This window comes from Convolutriloba macropyga, chromosome 8 (assembly GCF_964194025.1).
Source record: "Convolutriloba macropyga chromosome 8, txConMacr16.3, whole genome shotgun sequence".
NCBI lineage: Eukaryota > Metazoa > Xenacoelomorpha > Acoela > Convolutidae > Convolutriloba > Convolutriloba macropyga.
This window is the reverse complement of record NC_134475.1, coordinates 4,020,429-4,041,722: the sequence shown is the minus strand read 5'-3', so window position 1 is coordinate 4,041,722 and position 21,294 is coordinate 4,020,429. Positions and strand designations below refer to the sequence as shown.

The 21,294-nt window shown below is 35.5% G+C and overlaps 1 protein-coding gene across 1 annotated transcript in view; it reads right to left on the bottom strand.

The window, feature by feature from the left end:
* The window catches only part of LOC142344398 (PH-interacting protein-like), a 105,413-nt gene that overhangs the window by 67,866 nt on the left and 16,253 nt on the right, over nucleotides 1–21,294 (bottom strand). The window contains exons 9-16 of the mRNA XM_075396010.1: nucleotides 20,695–20,859; nucleotides 17,951–18,069; nucleotides 17,431–17,570; nucleotides 9,670–9,827; nucleotides 8,875–9,086; nucleotides 7,840–7,982; nucleotides 7,350–7,562; nucleotides 6,629–6,855 (exon numbers count right to left, since the gene is read on the bottom strand). Coding sequence (XP_075252125.1) covers nucleotides 6,629–6,855; nucleotides 7,350–7,562; nucleotides 7,840–7,982; nucleotides 8,875–9,086; nucleotides 9,670–9,827; nucleotides 17,431–17,570; nucleotides 17,951–18,069; nucleotides 20,695–20,859 — 1,377 coding nt within the window. The remainder of the gene's footprint in view (nucleotides 1–6,628; nucleotides 6,856–7,349; nucleotides 7,563–7,839; nucleotides 7,983–8,874; nucleotides 9,087–9,669; nucleotides 9,828–17,430; nucleotides 17,571–17,950; nucleotides 18,070–20,694; nucleotides 20,860–21,294) is intronic.

Below are 21,294 nucleotides of genomic sequence, written 5' to 3'. Positions count from 1 at the left end.
GTTTATTACACATTAAGCAGAAAACTACCAGTAAATAAAATAGCCACATAAACTCTGAATCGGAACAATTTCGATCAAACAAAAATCAAGAATTCAAGCGAAATCAAGTCACTCGAAATGTCATACCACTCAAGCGAGTAAAATGTTCCACAAAATGGCCGAACAAAATTTTTGTATAAAACAGCAAGACACACACGGCTACATTACGACTAAAATAGCCGGCAGATTGCCGGAATAGCTGCGAAAGAATAGATCTGTGTGCCATATAATAGAGATAGAAACAGATACAGATCTAAATTGAAAAAAAATTGACGCCGCTTAAAAAACCTAGGCTAAAAAACATTCAGCGATAAATGAATAAAGCTTGTTAAAATTCATTCCACAGAAGCCTCCAGGGACCTTTACTGCACATAGTTCCTTTGACCTTAAACAAATTCAAATTAAACTTTAAAAGTTTTAAAGTGCAAAAGTCATTTTATTGAGTGAGGTAAGTCACGTATGATCAAAATCTAATCATGCAAATAACCTAAAAAACATTCGCTAAAGCGAGTGAGAAATGACGTCACGCGCGCAAATTCCGTTAGTGAGAGGAAGAAGTCATTACGAAAATTTGACTTTTTCAGCTTTGCTGTGTGAACATATGTAAAACGAAAAAAGAGCGTCAGACGACGAAACAAAAACATAGCCGGAAGAATTCCGGAAGCGACTTTAAGTGTCAAAACTTCACTAACCGTAATTGCAGCGGAAGCCACTACCTTTTGTATTAAACCATTATTTCATTGCCTCTCCAGGTCTGCTCTAAAAATTGGTGAAACTTAAACCACTGTCACCAAGAGAAACAAAATGCAGCAAAATTTAATATTATTGAAAACTTTTGGTTACGTTAAAAAAACCGAAATAATTAAGATGGTAAAAAAACTGATAGTCTGAAAAAGCTGACAAGGTTATCAATTGCCCTCAAATAATTAATGATTCTAATATGAAAAAGATCGCGAAAGCAAACGGCAGATAATAATCTTAGAAACTAAGTTAAGTCTTTTAAATCTTTTAAAAATGAGAAAAGAAAACACCTATAATTACACTTGTTATTACTGCAATTAAAACAAAATACAACACAGAGTTGTTCCTTGTTGTACATATGCTAGACAATATGATTTCAAGCTAATTCAAAAATTAAATTGATCATAGAAAAGACATAAGCAGAAGAACATTCAAAGGCAAAAAATCCTTTAAATTAATACCAAGGTCGGAAGAAAGTTGATATAAATAGTCATAAGTAGAATTTTTGGAAAAGGCTTGCTATCAGACACTCAGTACTACCTTATGTTGAATGAAATCAATTGCAAACAAAAGAAATGATGAAATTCTAAGAAAAAGCTGAAATCATTCATTTTTAACAACTGAAAAAACAATATACCGAAAAAAAATGTAGGTGCCAGGACAAAGCTAGAATGATAATAAATAGAATGTGAAGAATATGGGCACAATGTAAGGAACACCGTAACAAAAAGACATTCTTGATTTTTGAAAGTTAAGAAATCAATTTAAAAATTCAAGAAAAACAAATACATTTCATTGCTCGGTATTCAAGAAACAGAAAAAATAAGTAGACATCCGATACAAAGATCTATCCTCCTGAGGAGAACAAAAAAATAAGAAAAAGCAGAGTTCAAAAATACGAAACATTGAAACATTTTCCAAAAACATGGTCAAAGAACTTTTAAGTTAAGACTGCATTTATGAAAAAGTTTTAAGTGTTTTTCAGAAACTTAACGCCAAAAAATGATTGAATTTTTATTGAAAGGAAACTATAGTCCCTCACATTGAACAAAAAGACTATTTCTAGCAATTAAAACCAAAATACAAACCAAAAAACTGTCGAAAATCGGAAAAAAAACTACCATAATGGGATTAGCATATGTACAATTTTATAAAACAAAATTACATCGAGGTAGAAAGAGGCGCTGAGTATATGAATTATCAAAGAGAAGTTGCCATATTAAATGATTTCTGACAAAAATACTGTTAAAAGATTCAAAAATGAAGAAATTAATAGAAAAAAGGTCAAAAATTAACTAAAAAATCAAGAAATCTGGGCCAATTTTCAACTTGAAACGCATTTTCAGGCTCTGCAAAACACTGTGGCATCAATTTCCGAGGTTGACATTTCAGTATAGTATCGAATTAAATTGGTCACAAAAATTTATCACTCAAACAACAGATCTAGATGCTGACGCAAAAGAATTCCAAATGACGTACGCAAACGAACTCGACTACAACACAGCAGAATTCAATGAAAATGGACAAGTTATGGTCGCCAGAAACATTGACGGAGACAAAGAACTAAACGAGGAATTAGTTAATAAAATTTGATGATTGAGCACAACAACTATGATGAGTTAATAATATCTCCATAATAATATCTCACTATTGCTTCGGGGCTATCCATAAGAAAATAAACCGACTAACATTGGACAAATCACTATCGAACGACGGCTCAATTATAACCATCGGAGGACACTATCTTGAATTAGTTCACTAACAGACTTCAAATGGTGCGTGCTTGCTACTATGGCATATTATAGACCAAAACTAAGATTTTCAGAAAGAGAAAAAGACCATTTTTTGCGCACTGTTTATTACACATTAAGCAGAAAACTACCAGTAATTAAAATAGCCACGTAAACTCTGAATCGGAACAATTTTGATCAAACAAAAATCAAGAACTCAAGCGAAATCAAGTCACTCGAAATGTCATACCACTCAAGCGAGTAAAATGTTCCACAAAATGGCCGAACAAAATTTTTGTATAAAACAGCAAGACACACACGGCTACATTACGACTAAAATAGCCGGCAGATTGCCGGAATAGCTGCGAAAGAATAGATCTGTGTGCCATATAATAGAGATCGAAACAGATACAGATCTAAATTGAAAAAAAATTGACGCCGCTTAAAAAACCTAGGCTAAAAAACATTCAGCGATAAATGAATAAAGCTTGTTAAAATTCATTCCACAGAAGCCTCCAGGGACCTTTACTGCACATAGTTCCTTTGACCTTAAACAAATTCAAATTAAACTTTAAAAGTTTTAAAGTGCAAAAGTCTACGCAGTAATAATTAAGTGTTTTTCAGAAACTTAACGCCAAAAAACGATTGAATTTTTATTGAAAGGAAACTATAGTCCCTCACGTTGAACAAAAAGACTATTTCTAGCAATTACAACCAAAATACAAACCAAAAAACTGTCGAAAATCGGAAAAAAAACTACCATAATGGGATTAGCATATGTACAATTTTATAAAACAAAATTACATCGAGGTAGAAAGAGGCGCTGAGTACATGAATTATCAAAAAGAAGTTGCCATATTAAATGATTTCTGACCAAAATACTGTTGAAAGATTCAAAAATGAAGAAATTAATAGAAAAAAGGTCAAAAATTAACTAAAAAATCAAGAAATCTGGGCCAATTTTCAACTTGAAACGCATTTTCAGGCTCTGCAAAACACTGTGGCATTAATTTCCGAGGTTGACATTTCAATATAGTATCGAATAAAATTTATTTCTACAAGGAACCAAATTAAAAGCAAAAAAATTGTGTCACTTAGACGAAAAAACGGATAAAAACGGTTATCTATATGTGAGATTCAGTCAAAATCTACTTTTCAAAGTCAAAAAGTCATTCAGTAAACGCAGCGCATGATCAAAAAACTTCTCTTGCTTAGCAAAAATCTGTTCACCAAGACAGCTTTTCTCACTTTCGCTTTTAGGTCAAAATGCCGCGTGAACAAATCTACTTCCTGTACAGATAATAATCTTAGAATCTAAGTAAAATCTTTTCAAAACAGAAAGCTCAAATTTAAGAATCAGAAATCACCTATAATTACATTTCTAATCACTGCGATTAAGACAAAAAACAACACACACCTGTTACTTGTTGTAGATATGATAGACAACATGATTCATACTAAATCAAAAATAAAATTGATAGAAAAGACATAAGCAGCAGAAGAATATTCAAAGGCAAAAAACTGTTTAAATTAGTACCAATGCCGGAAGAAAGCTGCAGTAAATAGTCATAAGTGGAAATTTTGAAAAAGCTTGCCATCAAACTCTCAGTACTGCCATATGTTGAATGAAATCAATTGCAAACCAAAGAAATGACAAAATCTAAGAAAAAGGTCAAATCATTCATTCTTTACAACTGAAAAAATCAATATACCGAAAATAACTGTAGGTTCCAGGACCAAGCTAGCTGGAATGTGAAGAGTATGGACACAATGTAAAAAAACACTATAACAAGAAGACTTTCTTGATTTTATGAATGTTAAAAATCAAATTAAAAAGTCAAGAAAAAGGAATACATTTCATTGTTCAGCATTCGAGACATCAAAAAGACAACGAGTCATCCGAGAAAATCTCCATCCTCCTGTACAGAATAAAAAAATAAAAAGCAGAATTCAAACATACGAAAAATTGAAACATTTTGCAAAAAAGGTCAAAAAACTTTTAAGACTGCATTTATGAAAATAATCTTAACTGATTTTCAAGAATTTAACGCCAAAAAATGAATGAATTTTTATTGAAACGAAATTAGATTCCCTTATATTGAATAAAAATACTATTTCTAGTAATTAAAAACAAGATATAAACAAAAAACTGACAAAAATTGAAAAAAAAATACTTCCAGAATCGGATTAGCATATGTACAATTTTATAAAACAAAATTACATCCAGGTAGAAAGAGGCGTTGAGTAAATGAATTATAAAAGGGAGTTGCCATATTAACTGATTTTTGACAAAAAGGCGGCTAAAAGATCCAAAAATGAAGAAATTAATAGAAAAAAAAAGCCAAAAATTAACTAAAAAATCAAGAAATATGCGCCAATTTTCAATTTGAAACGCATTTTCAGGCTCTGCAAAACACTGTGGCATCAATTTGCGAGGTTGACATTTCAATATAGTATCGAATTAAATTTATATCTACAAGAAGACAAATTAAAACCATACAAATTGGGCCACTTAGACGAAAAAACGGCTAAAAACGGTTATCTATATGTGCCATTCAGTCAAAAACTACTTTTCAAAGTCAAAAAGTCATTCACTAAACGCACCGCATGATCAAAAAACTTCTCTCGGCTAGCAAAAATCTGTTCACCAAGACAGCTTTTCTCACTTTCGCTTTAAGGTCAAAATGCCGCGTGAACAAATCTACTTCCTGTATAAAAAAGACCGAGAGAAAACCAATACTCCTCTTCGAGTCGTAAAAAAACCAAGAGAACCGCAATATAGCTACGTTCAGCTTACAGCCTCGCAGCTATAAAAATAATGGCCTAAAACAAGAGCCTTCGAACACGATCAATTGAACTGAAGATTTGGCAAAATTTTTGTTCGCCATAGAAGCTGAAGAAAGGTCAGCTTAGTTTGTCTTGCTGGTACTAGATAAAGGATATTAAAGAAGAGCCATCTCTGATCAAAGAATGAGAATCAAGATCAGCTTACAGATGTAGATGCAACTGCTTGTTCCTGAAATATGTACACTTTTCTAAATTTCTCAGAACTTAAGATTGCTCTACAATATACCTTTACTATGAGCAAAAATTAGAAGTCATCAATATTTCTAATTTCTTTCATTATCACGAAAAAATGTTGTGCTAATCCCTCGATAGTCGCAATCGCTAAATAATAGTAATTCATGATGTTCCTTAGGGCAGAACTCCAGTGAGCATTATTGCTCCGTCATCTGTCCTCTCTATTATGTACGTTTAGTTTGTAATTATTTGATGTTAATGCTTTTGTCGACAAAAATAATTCTTCTTCTAATGGACGTTACTTCTTTTCGTCAAGTCATGTGATCAATACTAATCAGGAAATGAACCAAAAATTCTAAGTACTGCATTAAAATCAGAATGCTCAAAGCAAGTGTTGGTTCAATAAACATCTCAGCCTGTAAATATAATAGATGTTTTCAAATAGTTTTAATCAACACCTGTTGCGATAATAGCAGTTGTACAAACTGCCAGTGTAATTAATTTTAATGCCCGATCGACACCGGAAAAACGCTTCAGCATTAGACTACGAGTTTATCACTCTTTTATCGCCACTCTTACTAAGTAAACCGTGGCGATAAAAGAGTGTGATAAACTCGTAGTCTAATGATGGAAACAGTTTGATAAACTTGTAGTCTAAAAAAACAAATATGATCGCAACAGGTGTTGATTAAAGAAATTACCACACGGTTGTTATCGCCCTCGAAGTTATCACAACACCTCGGCTTCGCCTCGGAGTTTAATATTTTCTCGGTGATGATAACAACCGTGTGGTAATATTCATTGTTCTGCATCACTTAGATGCCCATTTTTGGCAACCAGTGTCAGCACTCTATTAGACAACCGGTAAAGATCCGTCAAGCGGTACCAAATTCAGATTAGCGTGGTCTTATCTATACAACTCAACAGACAAGATCCACCACAGGCAACTAACTTTAGAGAAAGGTTTGAATACCGCCAGCCAAAATCGAGAGATTACATTAGAGAAATAAACGTTCTTTAGAGAAATTAGGCACAATCGCATCTAAAATGCGAAAGATTTTCGACTTAATGCCGTTTTGAATGAACATAATGCTCACCCTGTTTTCTCTGATTCTCAATTCCTTTTTGAACTGACGTCTCAAGTTGTTCGGATGCCAGTTGGCGACATCGTTGAGAAAGAGTCTCTTCCGCTTGCGCATGTTGTCAATGGTACCTTGTTCGCTTAAAGGGGGTGCCAACTGCCTGTGCGTCCAGACTGCCAACGAACTCTTGATTTGGTCCAGTTGAGATGCGATTGCCGGACTTAATGTGTTTGACGCCACTCCTGGAGAAATCATACCGATTGTGATTCAAGCCACTATACTTTTTACACTCAAAATTTGAACGCTAAAGCTATAGGTAAGAAATCGTGACGTTCATTCCGTGATATGATAATTGTGCTATTAATACTCAGTGGAGCATCTCATAATTTCATTCATCGGAATTTATCAGGTGATGTGCGCTTCAAAAAAAATTTTGAAGAAACAGATCTTAAAAATAAAAAATTGCGAAGGTTGAACTTTTAACGTATAAAAACTGATAAGATCTGACCTGATTAAAATTTTTCTGAGAAGCATCTTATCATCTCATGCCACACAATAAAAATTGTCAAATTCTTGAGTTAAAATCGAACAGAAGCCGAACTAATTATACCATTAAAACTTGCAGACAACTTACTGATTATTCGGCACCTTCTTCTCCTCTCCGTTATTAAATTACCGTAAAATATCATAATGGTGCACTATAATGCACCAGAGCGTACCATTTTACAGACCATACCTGATGAGAGTCCAATTGGTGACACAGATGACTGTCTAGGATTCATTCTATTCACACCTCCTCCCACTGCTACAACTGCAGCACTGGATGACGTGGAGGTAGTGGTGGGTGCCGCATTCTCTGGACTCAACACACCATTCTGCCTCTGCTGACTGGCTAGCCTCTCAATCATCGAGTCCAGGGCGGACACACCAGATACAACTCGCAATGGTCCTGTGAATTAAACGTTCCATCAAAACCCGTTCTCGAAGAGACTTGGAAGATAATTATACTATAATCCAATTATTGACCTATCGTTGAACTACGCGCATTTTGAAATCCATTTTTCTGGATTATGTCCGGAACTTTTTGGATCTATTCCGTTCCGAAACCCCAGCATTTATTACCCCACTCAAAAGCACATTATCTGTTATAGAGCACCTATCTATGTGTGCTAATAGCACGGAAAACGCGCCAGATCGATAAGCCATTTCTATTATTGAGAACGAACCCTCTTCTGATCGGTTTGTGACTGCCACTTGCAGTGCGTCAGTCAAATTCTCTCTCCCAGGCACCATTCTCTGCATCTCAGGTGGATACGGGGTTCCATCTCCGTTCACCAGGAATGGTGGAACCATCAGATGCGGCGCAATCCTGTTGGACAAACCGACTTTAAGAGATATGCGATGTCTAATGTGTGGTAGCAAAAAAGAAACAGAAAAAAAGAAACACGTAACTACAATAATTGTTTCAAACTTGGGATCTTTTCCGTTTTGTGCGCCCGTACGTTATGTACCCCACAGTCATAGAGCACGTGCCATTACATAGTATTTCATTATGTAAAAATATGGCACTTGCGTCTGGGGTTGCAAATAATATGCACCCACTAAGCAGGAGGGGTGGGGGCAAACACGGAAAAGATCTCAAACTTGATTCGAGAGCCAGGTAACTTTCAGTTTCAATTCAAGCAAACTATAAGGAGCCGAGGCAAAATCGTAGCTAGCAAAATTTCGATGTCCGTCTGTTTAGCTCGCCAAAATTTCAGCTCACCGAGCCATAGAACAGAAAATAATAACGCTTCTTTCAATAGACACTTGGTCAAAAACTGAACAGCCAGGAACGGCAATGTTGCATGTCAATTTTATATTTCTCTGCTATGCTTAGATACAAAGACAATGAAAGAAATTTTCAATTCAAGCTCATCAATATTGCTTACCAACTCACAAATGTGAACTTAGATAGCATCAATGTTTCCTTTTGACGAAAGGTCAATAGTCTTCTCTCATTAAATGCACTAATGTAATTTCAGCAAAAAGTAAAACATCAAAATTAAAATTGAAGAGGATCTATTCTGTTTAACCCCCCCCCCCCACCCCGTGTTTTTTATGACCCCCAGTTACAAATTATATGTTGTTATATAGCACGTTACTATGTAAAAAAAAGCACGTGCGCCTGGGGGTCATAAAAGATTTATGCTCACTAAGCTGGGGGGGGGGGGGGGGGGGGGGGACAAAACAGAATAGATCTATTGAAGAATATAAAAAACCTCGTTTGTTCGTCCAGGACCACTCCCCTCTCGTCCCAAAGCATCGGTCTGTAATCTGTGTGGAAGAACTGTTCATACTCTATGGCCTCGTATGGCTCTGGGTTCCCATGTCCCAGTATGAGCAACTGTCCAAAGGCGTCAGTGGCTGCAATGCTCAGGCCATCCGGGGACCATTTACAGTCGAACACTGAGCTGAAGCCCTGTCCTTCCATCTGTTAAGAAAAGGTCACATTGCCGCAATTTTGTCAATGCCCAAATACATAATTCAAACATAACCGACTAATGTCGGATGAATTGCTCTCGGAGGAGTGACGGGGCTCGAATGCATTGAAGCTAGGTTCCACCCGGAGGGGGGGGGAGGAGGGTAGCGTGGATGATGTAAGTTTACTGAGGTGCTTTAAATGATGGTTATTAGATATCTTCTGTGAACATACTGCAGTCCGCATTACCTTGGTAACTAATAGTGAAATAGAGTTCTCAAAACCGACCTCATTGCAATTAAAATACGATTTGAATTAAAAACTGATGATTATTTTTAAAAAGGAAGGAGCAACTCCAAAAGCGTGCTGGCTAAAATTTAACGACCTGCCTCCCATACGATAGGAGCAATTTGTCTGGATCTTATAACTCAGAAAAAGACTTTTCAAATAAGACTCTTTCAGTCGGAATATCTGATAAAGTTTGGCTTCCATAAAAACAGTTAAACTGCTAACAGAAACTCAGAATTGCGAAACCCAGATTTTGAAGTAAAATAAACATTTTCGACACCTGTCGAAAAATGTCCGTTAAATTTACCTGATTGAAAAAACTTTTGATAGGCTGACATGTCCAGCAGTCCCAAATGATAAGGAAACCGTCGTGACTTCCACTCAGTAACACTCTGGGATTGAATGGATGTGGCTGGATAACGTACGCCTCGTCATTATGCGCCTTCATAACACCCAAATGCTCGCCTGAAAATGATAACACTCTGACCCAATGTACTAATCCAATATCAAACAAGGAGGCTCGCTAAAGTGCGATGGCACATAATGTTCTCACCTCGCACATCCATAATATTGTCTCAAATGTCTACCAACTAAAGCAGAGATCGACTGCCTCCAAAGAAGTAGTTCAGTTTTTTAAAAAATTTTGATAGATTATTTTAAAAAAGGGAGACCTCTATACAAAAACAAGGGTTAACACCAGTGAGATCACACTTCTTTATGTCACTAGAATGAAAAACTTGAACAAACAAAAGGACAGAATGAAACCAACTCATTTTATTTCTCAAGCAGCAAAATAAACAGTTTGGTCAAAAGAAAGAAAAATGAGATCCAAAAATCAACGTCTATCCCCTTTTCAAATAAGTTTCAAACTGTAATGTCATTCAAACAACAAGTGGCCTCTATTTATTTTCAAATAGATTTCGAATTTTCAGTTTAGACTTACAAGTGAGTACAGAAGTTCAAAAACCCGACGACTGTTTGTCATTGGAACTTGTCGAAAGATTGATGGAGCAAATTGTTTTTAAATTCATATGAAAAACATGCGGGAAAAAAAGAGAAAAGGTCCTGCATAAAAAAGGTCCCATTTCTTCAGAAAAGGTTGATGCTGACCAAATAAACCCTTACAGTAATTTCCAAAAAATCAAACTACTAGGCACAATCACATTGGATTGGTTATGAAAAAACCAGGACATCCTGTTACGACGATAAATTTTGTCGACAATACAATTTTGTTGAAGTGCAAATTTTGTTATTTTTATTTTTGAATCAAAAACTAAAAACCATGCAACATCAAATTTAATTATGCCTCTTCAGAGAACAAATTGGGACTTGGTCAGCAATAAAGGAAAGTCCAATTGTAAACAACCAATAAAAAGAAATAAAAAGGAAAAATAAACACAGAACACAAACATTATCAAAACATTTACAAAATTCTATGGCCTCAATTTTAGATCTATGGTTAGCCAACAATTGAAGATGATACTAGAATTCAGGTATGCCTCATTATTGACTTCAATCATAAAATTTCAATAAATGAAACCAAACTGCAAGACAACAAAAAAACCTTCAGAACTCAAAAATATACAGATAGCCGTTTCAACTCTCAAGTCAGTAAAATATTGCTAAGCATTCCATTTACCCTAGAAACTATGCAGCAGCTCATTATCAAACCTTGGAGGAGTTCCCTGGGCCCCTGGTGCCCGAAAAAAAATTCAAAAAATTGCATTTTTTTTAAATTGCTGAAATTTTTAAAATTAAAATCTTCAGAAACATTCCATTACGTCTAAAAACTATGCAAAAACTTATTATCATACCCTAGGAGATTGCTTGGCTCTTGAGGCTGCAGAAACCTACAAAAGAACAAATTTTTTTAAAAAAATATCAGTTTTATCAAAAAAATTCCCAAATTTGTGATATTAAAAAGTTCAAAACTATTCCATGGCAAAAAAAAAATTTTCCAGTAACTTATTATCAAACCCTAAAGGAGGTTTTCTGGCCCCTGAGCCCGGAGAAACCTGAATAATGACAGTAAAATTCAAAAAAAAAAAACAAAAAATTGCAAGCTTTGTCAAAAAAGCTTAAATTCGTGATGTTAGAATCTTGAAAAACATTCCATTACATAAATGCAAAAACCTGAATAATGACAATAAATGTCAGAAAAAAAATTGCAAGTTTTGTCAAAAAAATACAAAAATTCGTGATGTTAAAATGCTGAAAACCATTCCATTACCACTAGAAACTACGCAGTAACCTATCATAAAACCCTAGAGGAAGTTCCTTGACACCTAGGGCTGAAAAACCTCAAAAAATGACAAATTTGAAAAAAATGTGAAAACTAATACAAATTTGCGGGTTTTTGTTGAGTACCAAAACATATAGCCCTTAAAATGGTCATAGAAAAAGCTATGTCATGCAAAGGACCTTTATCAACTTTAACCAGCCTTAATTTTAGACTTGTGCAACAAACAATTCGTCAAATGACCAAAAACACGAAAAAATGCAACATTTCGGGCTCAAAAACTCCTAAAAATGACCTTTTAACCTTAAACTACGGCATTCCCCGTAGCTTCATCACACTAAGCACATGAAGGACTACTAATAAACGCGGCTAAAGGCCTCTGACGAAATTCATTGCCCGCTGGGCGCTACCTTAAAAAGACCTACAGGACTAATATAACTGCTAAACATCGTTTGAGAGCAATTAATAAGAACAAAATAGGACACAACTAGAAAATATTAATGAAAACACTAAATTTTAACTAAACCAAATAGATGCAAAGTAATCAATGCTGCCCGTATTGGGACTCAGTAGCAATACAACAGAGAACAACATAAATGCCAGTTTGCCAGAAGACAGCCTCAATAGCTTCGTAGATCTGCAGTCTCAAAAAGATAGTAGAAGCAGAGCAAAAAATGACGTCATTAGGTGTTATTATATATCGCTATTAAGATTTAGAGTGAAAAAAATGACACCAATTTCGACGCACATTTAATTTGGCTCTTAGTAGTAAACTGCCATCAATTGAGTTTAGCCGCTTAATTGAATTAGAGAGAAACATGGATCACGCAAAAAGTCAAGGGCGTTAAATTATCTCGAAAAACCAAACATGTAAAGCAAAAAAGACACACAGGTAAAACAATAGCTTCAAAGTCATTCAAGAGCAACTAAAAAGCGGATAAAAAGCCAATAAACTAAACTAAACCAAACCAATATAACATAATTAGGTTTTATATCAGAGAACTGTCCGAAGAAGAAAGGAACCATCAAAATCTGGTGGCTCAATTATTTGTCCAAAAAAATCAATACCACCTCAGGGAAGTTCTATCAAAGAGAAATGATAAATTGAAACATATCCGGCAGATTACCGGAAAATAGACGCTATAGATTGCCGCGATAAACGCTTGTGGCCTTCCAAGAATTGAAACAACTACAGAAACAAGATAGACAGATCGACCGCCAGTCCTTTAATAGACCACTGGACTTTTTGGGTTAGATTCGGACTGTAAATTTTATGACACATATGGTCTATAAGAAAAAAGCCCTAAAAGAGCTTTTTCAAAATTGATATTCGAAATCAAAAACTCATGATTAAAACTCAAGAATTAGGGCATATAAGTTTGCACCACTTAGATGCGCACTATTGACCTTTAACTAGTAAACGTTCATAAAATTTAATGTTCCATATGGTCTATAAGAAAAAAGCCCTAAAAGAGCTTTTTCAAAATTGATATTCGAAATCAAAAACTCATGACTAATACTCAAGAATTAGGGTATATAAGTTTGCACCACTTAGATGCGCACTATTGACCTTTAACTAGTAAACGTTCATAAAATTTAAAGTTCCATCAGTAAATAAGTGAGTTTAGAAGTCATTTTTTTGAATGAGGGTAGTCACGCAATTGACCTTAAAGCAGAAATGACGTCACGCACACAAATTTTAACTGCAAAGCAGTAGGTCACTGAAGTCATAGAAAAAGTCAATTCTAAGACGTCAGGCCGTAAAAATCATCGATGGACACGACGAATTAAAAAAAAGCACGATGTCACCAATAATAGCCGCAATCGCTTCGCGGCTATTAAACAATAATAAATATAGCTGGCAGATTGCCAGGAAAAGCCGCAATAGCCTCCAAGATCTGCACTCTCAAAAAGACAGTAAAAGAAAAAGGCCAAGAACGAAACTTCGTTATACGGTCGTAACAAAAATCTTGGCGAATTCAAATAACTAAGAGAAGGCAAATAATAGCTTGCCTTGCAGCCATTAAGCAAAACAATTAAAATTTTAACAACTAAGTGTCAAAGTGAATAAATCATTAGTTGCCTACATACGACTTCAGACAACCGCATATATTCATCAAATTAAAACAAACGAACCGCATTTAGTATACTTTGCCAAAAAGTCATGAAAAACAAAACAAAGCCAAACTGCAGCAGAAAAAATGGCTCTAAAACCAAAAAACAACAACTAAATCCAAACTTTAATTTAACGAACCACGATTAAGCAAAACAAATAGCCTCGATATTACTTGAGGGTCACTAAAACCCCTAAGTACGGGACGGTAAGGTAAAATAATGGCTAAGGTAAAATAGGGGGAAGGCAAAATAACTGGGAACAAATGAAAAAAATTCAAGAAATCCAAAAATGTGAAAAAAATCAAGTGTAAAATGTTCACAAATACTTTAAACCTCGATAACTGGTCGAAAAAGGCAAAATTTTGGAAAAGCTTTTAAATTTAACACTCGACACCGGACGGAATTTCTCGCGATACCACTTACAAATCTCTACGATAAATATATTGCTAGGCAAAAATTACTGAAAAAAAGCATATGAGCATATAGGTCCTCCCCCCACAAGTCATGTTTTGTAGTTGGATTACAAACATATATCCTCAGTTGAATCAATGCAGAACGGCAAAGTATGGTTGAATTAAATTCCGACCACTCTCATCCACAAACTTTGCTCATTAAAAATAAATAGAGCGCAATCTATTGAGCACAAACACATTTCACGCAAAACGTCGAAAAAGCGGCGAAATTGGGTAAAGCGAAAGAAATTTGTTCGACAAGTCCTGAAATACAGTAGGACAAAGCCTGAAATACAATCCAAAAACTCAAATGAAGAACTAAACACAACATAACTGACCAGCAGACCAATTGAAAAAAAACTAGTCAAACAGACAAAAGAGGTTCCAATTTAGAAAAAATGAAAATATTAGCAGTTAAATTTTAAATACTCTAGGGATCAGAGTGTTAAACACCATGAAAAAATAAGAGAGCAAGACGAGAAACCTTGGAACCTAAGAGAAAACTTGCTTGACAAAAAAGGCAAGCAGAGGCAGGCAAAAAAGACAAGAACAGTTGGAAATTAGCAAAAAAACGTGCGAGATTCTACGGATCAATCTATTGAAAACCAAACCTGTAAAACTTAAATCTGCGAAACATAGCCGGCAGATTGCCGGAATAGCTGCGAAAGAATAGACCTGCGTGCCATATAATAGATAGAAACAGATACAGATCTAAATTGAAAAAAATCGACGCCACTCAAAAAACTAGGTAAAAAACATTCAGTGATGAATTAATAAAGCTTGTTAAAATTCATTCCACAGAAGCCTCTTATTAGGGACCTTTACTGCACATATGAGTTCCTTTGACCTTAAACAAATTCAAATTAAACTCAGGTTTTAAAGTGCAAAAGTCATTTTATTGAGTGAGGTAAGTCACGTATGATCAAAATCTAATCACGCAAATAACCAAAAAACTTGCGCTAAAGCGAGTGAGAAATGACGTCACGCGCGCAAATACCGTTAGTGAGAGGAAGAAGTCATTCAGAAAATTTGCCTTTTTCAGCTTTGCTGTGTGAACAAATGTAAAACGAAAAAAGAGCGTCAGACGACGAAACAAAAAAAAACCAAGAGCACCGCAATATAGCTACGCTCAGCTTACAGTTCGCAGCTATAAAAAACATACCCGGCAGATTGCCGGAAAGTAGCCGCCGTTGATTCCTATAAGCATGATTGGGATTGAACGAATATAATATATTGAAAAAAAAAGGATTTTGTACAAAAATATTTTTTAAGTCCGATTTATTTTGATGGCATTTCGTAGTTGAACATACTTCTGTTTCTTAGAGAGAGGCTACAAGGGCTACTATCAACACCAATAAGCATTAGAGGTGGTAAATAAGACTTATAGGAACGACGTTCAAATAGCGGGCATCTAAAATTGGGCTTTATGGGTTTATCCCGTTTCTATTTCTGACTTCAAAATACCGACCTTCTTTTATACCGACTCTGTTCATTTTGAATTGCTTTGCTTAGCAACTGATGTTCAAATTCACTTTTAGCAGAATGAGAGAAGAGAGAAACTAGCCTAGAGAAGTAAAAGATTTCACGCAAAATGTCGAAAAAGCGGCAAAATGGTAAAGCGAAAAAAAGTTTGACGAAGTAAAAAAAAAAAACATAGCAGGACAAGTCCTGAAATACAATTCAAAGAATTGAATGAAAACTTAGAATTACTCGACCAGCAGATCAAATCAACGATGCCAGCTAAAACACAAACAAAATCAAAAATCATCAGAAAAAAACTGAGAAACAAACAAACTAAACAAATATATAATCATTGCTAAAACTTTTAAGCTTTTACCCCCAAGGCAAAATTTGATCCCTTTAAATATACCTATTTCAAGAATGTGTTCAAAACCAAATTTTGTTTCTGAAATTGGTTCAGTATTATATCTGCAAGGCCTGAAAAAATTAATTGGCCCTTGAAGATCGATTAACTCGAAAATGACCAGAAAATTAAAAAAAAATGAAATCAATTGCAAACTTCAATGAAAGGCTGCTGAAAGTCGCGATATTATTATCTTCAGAAGCATTTCTTAAGAAATGATTCTAGTGTCTCTAGAGGCTATCCAGTAAACCAATTCCAAGCCTTAAAAAATTAATTGGTTCAAAGATCGATAGGCAATAATTTTGAAAAAATTTTAAATTTCAAAAAACAGAAACTTGTTCTATTAAAATGTTGAAAACCATCCAAATACCCCTAGCAACTATTTAACAACATACTATCAAACCTTATATTAGGTTATCTGGCTACTCAGGCAAAAACAACTGAATAAGAGACAAACGTTTTGAAAAAAATAAAATAACTTGCAAGTTTTATCAGAAAATTTTTAAAATTCGAAAGGTTAAATTGTTGAAAACAACTCCAGTGAAACTAACAACTATGCAGTAACTTCTTCAGACCGTGGAATAGGTTTCCTGGCAGTTGAGAATGGACAAATATCAAAAATTGTCAAACTTTAGTAGGTAACCTCAAAAAAATTGTGCAGATTTTATTTAAAAAAATGCTAAAATTCGAGACATTAAAATGTTTAAAACCACTCCATTATTACTAGAAACTATACAGTGCCCTATTATCAAACCTGAAAGGAGATTTGCTGGCCCCTGAAGCTGGAAAAACGTAAAAAATGACAAAAATTTTCAAAAAACTGGAAAAAAATTGCAAAAACTGTTATCATTTTGTGTGTTTGTAGTACCAAAACATATAGCTTATAAAGTGGTCATAACAGGCAATTTTGTTTCACAAAAAGCCTTCATCAACTTTTAAAAACTTCAACTTATGACTAATCAAACAAAAAAACTCAAAAAAAATAATAAAAAACATGAAAAATTGCACCACTTTGAGCCCAAAAACTCCTAAAAATGACCTTTTAACCTTGAATTGAGGCCATCCCAGCAGCCGCAGCACTCTAAGCACTTGAAGGACTACTAACGTCCACTTTGGGCCTCTAATGAAACTTAATGCCCGCTGGGGCTTTACCTGTTTATCCCGTTTTGAAAGATCAAAGTCATTGAAAAATGTGTGAACACAACTTAAAAAAAAAACACAGCGCCCCAATACATTTCAAATTCTTTGAATTGTAAAAAATACGAGCGCAATAATAGCCGGTTGAGAAGATGAGGGCGGCTATTAAACAGCAGAAAGTTTAAGAAGCTTAATGCTACGTGAGTTCGAACTCTTTACCGGTAAATTGAATATGTTAAAGTTAAAAAGGTGAGAGCGCACCAGTTCGTGGATCCCATATCCGGATGGTAAAATCGCTGACTGAAGTGTAGACTCGTTTGTCCTGGATGTCCCACGCAACCATCAAAACCCGCTTCTTGCCACTCTTATCGGCGGCCGCTGCAGTTGCCTGATTTGAAGGCCTAAGTTAAAAACATTTTCCCTAAGAAGTATGCTTGATTCTGCTTCTATTTAGAATAAAAAGTGCTCATAACATCTATCGCTATATCTATTTAAAAGAAGAATTATCACTCAAAATGATAAGTAATTATCGTTCAACTTTTACTTCAATTATTAGATTGATCATAATTCTTTGACAGAACTCAGCTCTCTAAACTGAGAGGAATTTGCATGTTTCCTTAACTTAAAACTCTATTTTCCAGCACCTAATCTATGATCCACACAATCGTTCAAAGCTTCAAGTGACCATATTATTTAGGTAACTCGCCACTATACAGCCCCTCGTGAACAAAATTTCGAACAATTCTTCTTGGAGAAACAATCAGCAAATCAAACTACGCACCCTGCAGGATTCTGTTCAGCAGCATCTGAGTCAAGTGGAACCTCGTTTACATTCAGTGAAACGCTCTCAAACGTCCACTGGAGTCTTTGTTGAATCTGTTTCTGGACCAATCTCCATACCTATAATGATGCAATGAAAAAAGATAATCGCCACAAAAACAGCACCAAACAACCGGCTAACGTCGCACGAATTGCTCCCATACGACCAACGAGTGGTTGGCTTCGTAAGTAGCTAGCCATGGGGGTCACCAGGGGTTGATGGAGGTGGGGCAAAAGTGGGGCGGGGAGGGGGGACAATGGAAGAGCAAGTCGGGAGGGGGGTTCTTCAACCTCTAAGAACCACCCTTCACACCATACGTATAAGCCTCCAAAACAGTTTCTGTGAATCGCAAACTTGGAGACTACTGGGCTGAAAGGCTTTAATAGAACTTAATGCCCACTGGGCGCTGCCTCTTTATCCCGTTTCTGAGGACGAAGAGTCAAATGGGTCAGACCCAAAAGCGAAAAATTGCATTAAAAAAGACAAACAGGATTAATCTATTTGTTACAAACTGCGTTTGAGAGCAATTAACAATGATTTCCTGAAAAGTTCTAGTTAAATCATTTGTGATAAAAAACATTTCTACTAAAATTCACCGTTAATTAGGATAAAAGATGATGACATCGCGCCACATAACATCAGCTGAAATGCGGCATCAACAAAAAGAGCTAATGAGAGAGAGAGAGAGAGTGAGATAAAACGTGAACGAGAAAGAGAAGGAAAGAAACCCAAACCGACAGACAGACACACACACACACACACACACACACACACACACACACACACACACACACACAGAGAGAGAGAGAGAGAGAGAGAGAGAGAGAGAGAGAGAGAGAGAGAGAGAGAGAGAGCTAGGAATATTTTCCATGATGGGATTCGACTCTGCAACTTGTAAAACTGATTAGTGCAAAATTTAAAAGGAAAGTTTCCAGATTTCGCAGTGACAAAGTTCAGAGCCATTTTTCCTGGAGATCTGTCAAGCAAGCCTTCTACAAGACAAAAAGTTTCGTTGGCCAGTATTGATCGTTAAAATCAGAAAAGGAAAAAAATAATCAAAAATTTTAAAAACAATCGCAAACTTTAAAAAAATCTTGCTAAAATCAAAATTTTAATATCTTCAAAACCATTTAATTGTCTCAAGAGAGGATACAGTATCTCTATTTAAAGCATTGAAGAATTTCACTGGCTCATAAAGACCCATACACTTGGAACATGATAATAATTTTCCGAAAACTAAAAAACTTAAATCTGTCAAAAAATTGCTGAAACTGGAATCATTAAAATATTGATAACCATTCCAATTACTCCAGAAACTATGCAGCAGCTTATTATGAAACCTCTGAGGCGAAATCTGGGCCCCTGCTGCCAGGAAAAAAAGATTCGAAAAACTTGCAAGTTTTATAAAAAAAAATTGCTACCATTTGTGACAAAAAGTTTAAAAAACTAATCCATGGCCAATTAAAATTCCCCAGTAACTTATTATCACACACTAACGGTGGATTGCTAACACCTGAGGCTGAAAAAACCTGAATGATGAAAAAAATGTCAAAAAATAAAAAATTGCAAGTTTTGTAACAAAAATGCTAAAAATCTTGAAAAACATTCCAGTATATCAAGAAACTATAGGGTAACATATTGTCAAACCCTAGAAGAGGTTCCTTGGCTCTTGAGGCTGGAGAAGCCCGACAAAAATTTTCAAAAAAGCTTGAAAATTCAATTTTTATCAAAAAATTGCTAAAATTTGCGATATTAAGTTGAAACCTATTCCACGGCCAAAAAATTTTTCAATAACTTATTATCGAACCCTTAAGGAGGTTTTCTGGCCCCTGGGTAGGGAAAAACTTGATAATGAAAATTAAATTCAAAAGATTGAAAACAAATTGAACGTCTTGTCAAAAGAAAATTCGTAATGTTAAAACGTTGAAACCATTCCATTGCCAATAGAAACTATGCAGTAACCTAATATCAAACCCTAGAGGAGGTTCCTTGACATCTAAGGCTGATAAAAATCAAAAAATGACAAAAATTTTCAAAAAGCCTGAAAAAAATTGTAAAAATTAGTATAAATTTGCGCGTTTTTAGCGAGCGGTTGTTCGTCAGTAGCTAGCCACTGGAGGAAAGGGGGGTTTGCACCGGGGGGCTGATGGGGGGCAACAGCGCGGTGGGGGGCAATAGTGGGGGAGGGGGGTCTTCAACCTCTCAGAACCGCCCTTCACATCATAAGTATAAGTCTCCAAAACAGTTTGAGAAATAGAGCTGAAAGGCTCTAAGAGCACTTACTGCCCGCTGGGCGCTACCTGTTTATCACGTTTTTGAAGACGAAAAGTCAAATGGGTCAGACAAAAAATAGGTCAAGCGAAAAATCGCATAAAAAAGACCGACAGGACTATTATAATTTCTACAAATTTCGTTTGAGAGCAATTAATAATTCCTATTCTTTATATTGAAGTACGAGCAACGAATATTGATTGATGCTGATAAGGGAAGAAACTATATTCTGGTAACATCCCGCAAAATTCTAGACCAAGCGCATTAACAAGAAGTTTGGGCAGTTAATTTAACAGCATATTCGGCAATGCATGACTGGGTCAAAATTAATGGCGAGTCTTTATCCATCAACACAGCGTGCGTCAATATATTTTGGAAAAAGACGAGACGGCGAGCTGGCGGATGACATAAAGAGGGTTTTTGGTGTAACTTACTTTAGCGGTTCCGTCTCTGCTGCCACTAATGAACTGAGTTCCATCGTGACTGAATTCAATGCTGTCTATCTTGTCCTGGTGCGCATTGATCTCTGCAATGCGACTCACAGCTCCAGAAGAGTTGAAGTGGTAAATGCGCAATAAGTGCTCTGAACTGCCAGTTACCTACATGAAGACCAAATCCCTCGAATTACAAGATCAATGCTCTGGAATACTACTCATGTCTGGGCAAGGGAGGCAAAAAACTGTATTTAACCCATCAATTTCTTCGCCATGAACAACTCGCCATGACATTGAATTAAACAATGTTTCAATATTTCAAGTAAAATTTCAACCTAATTATTAAACTGCTATCTTGAAATTAGCAACAAATGAATATACTTGATTTTAAATCTGCCGAAAAAACCGAAGTCAAAAGCTTTTCAAAGGCAGAATAAGACTGAAACAGAAGTTTTAAAGACGCAAAAAAACTATTCTCTTCCATTTGACATCCGTAAATCATTTTCTTAAAAGAGGATACAATGTCAAAGGCTCAATTTTTATAAACACAGACAACTAATATCGTAAGAACTTCTCACGAAGACCGGCGGGCGGGAAAAC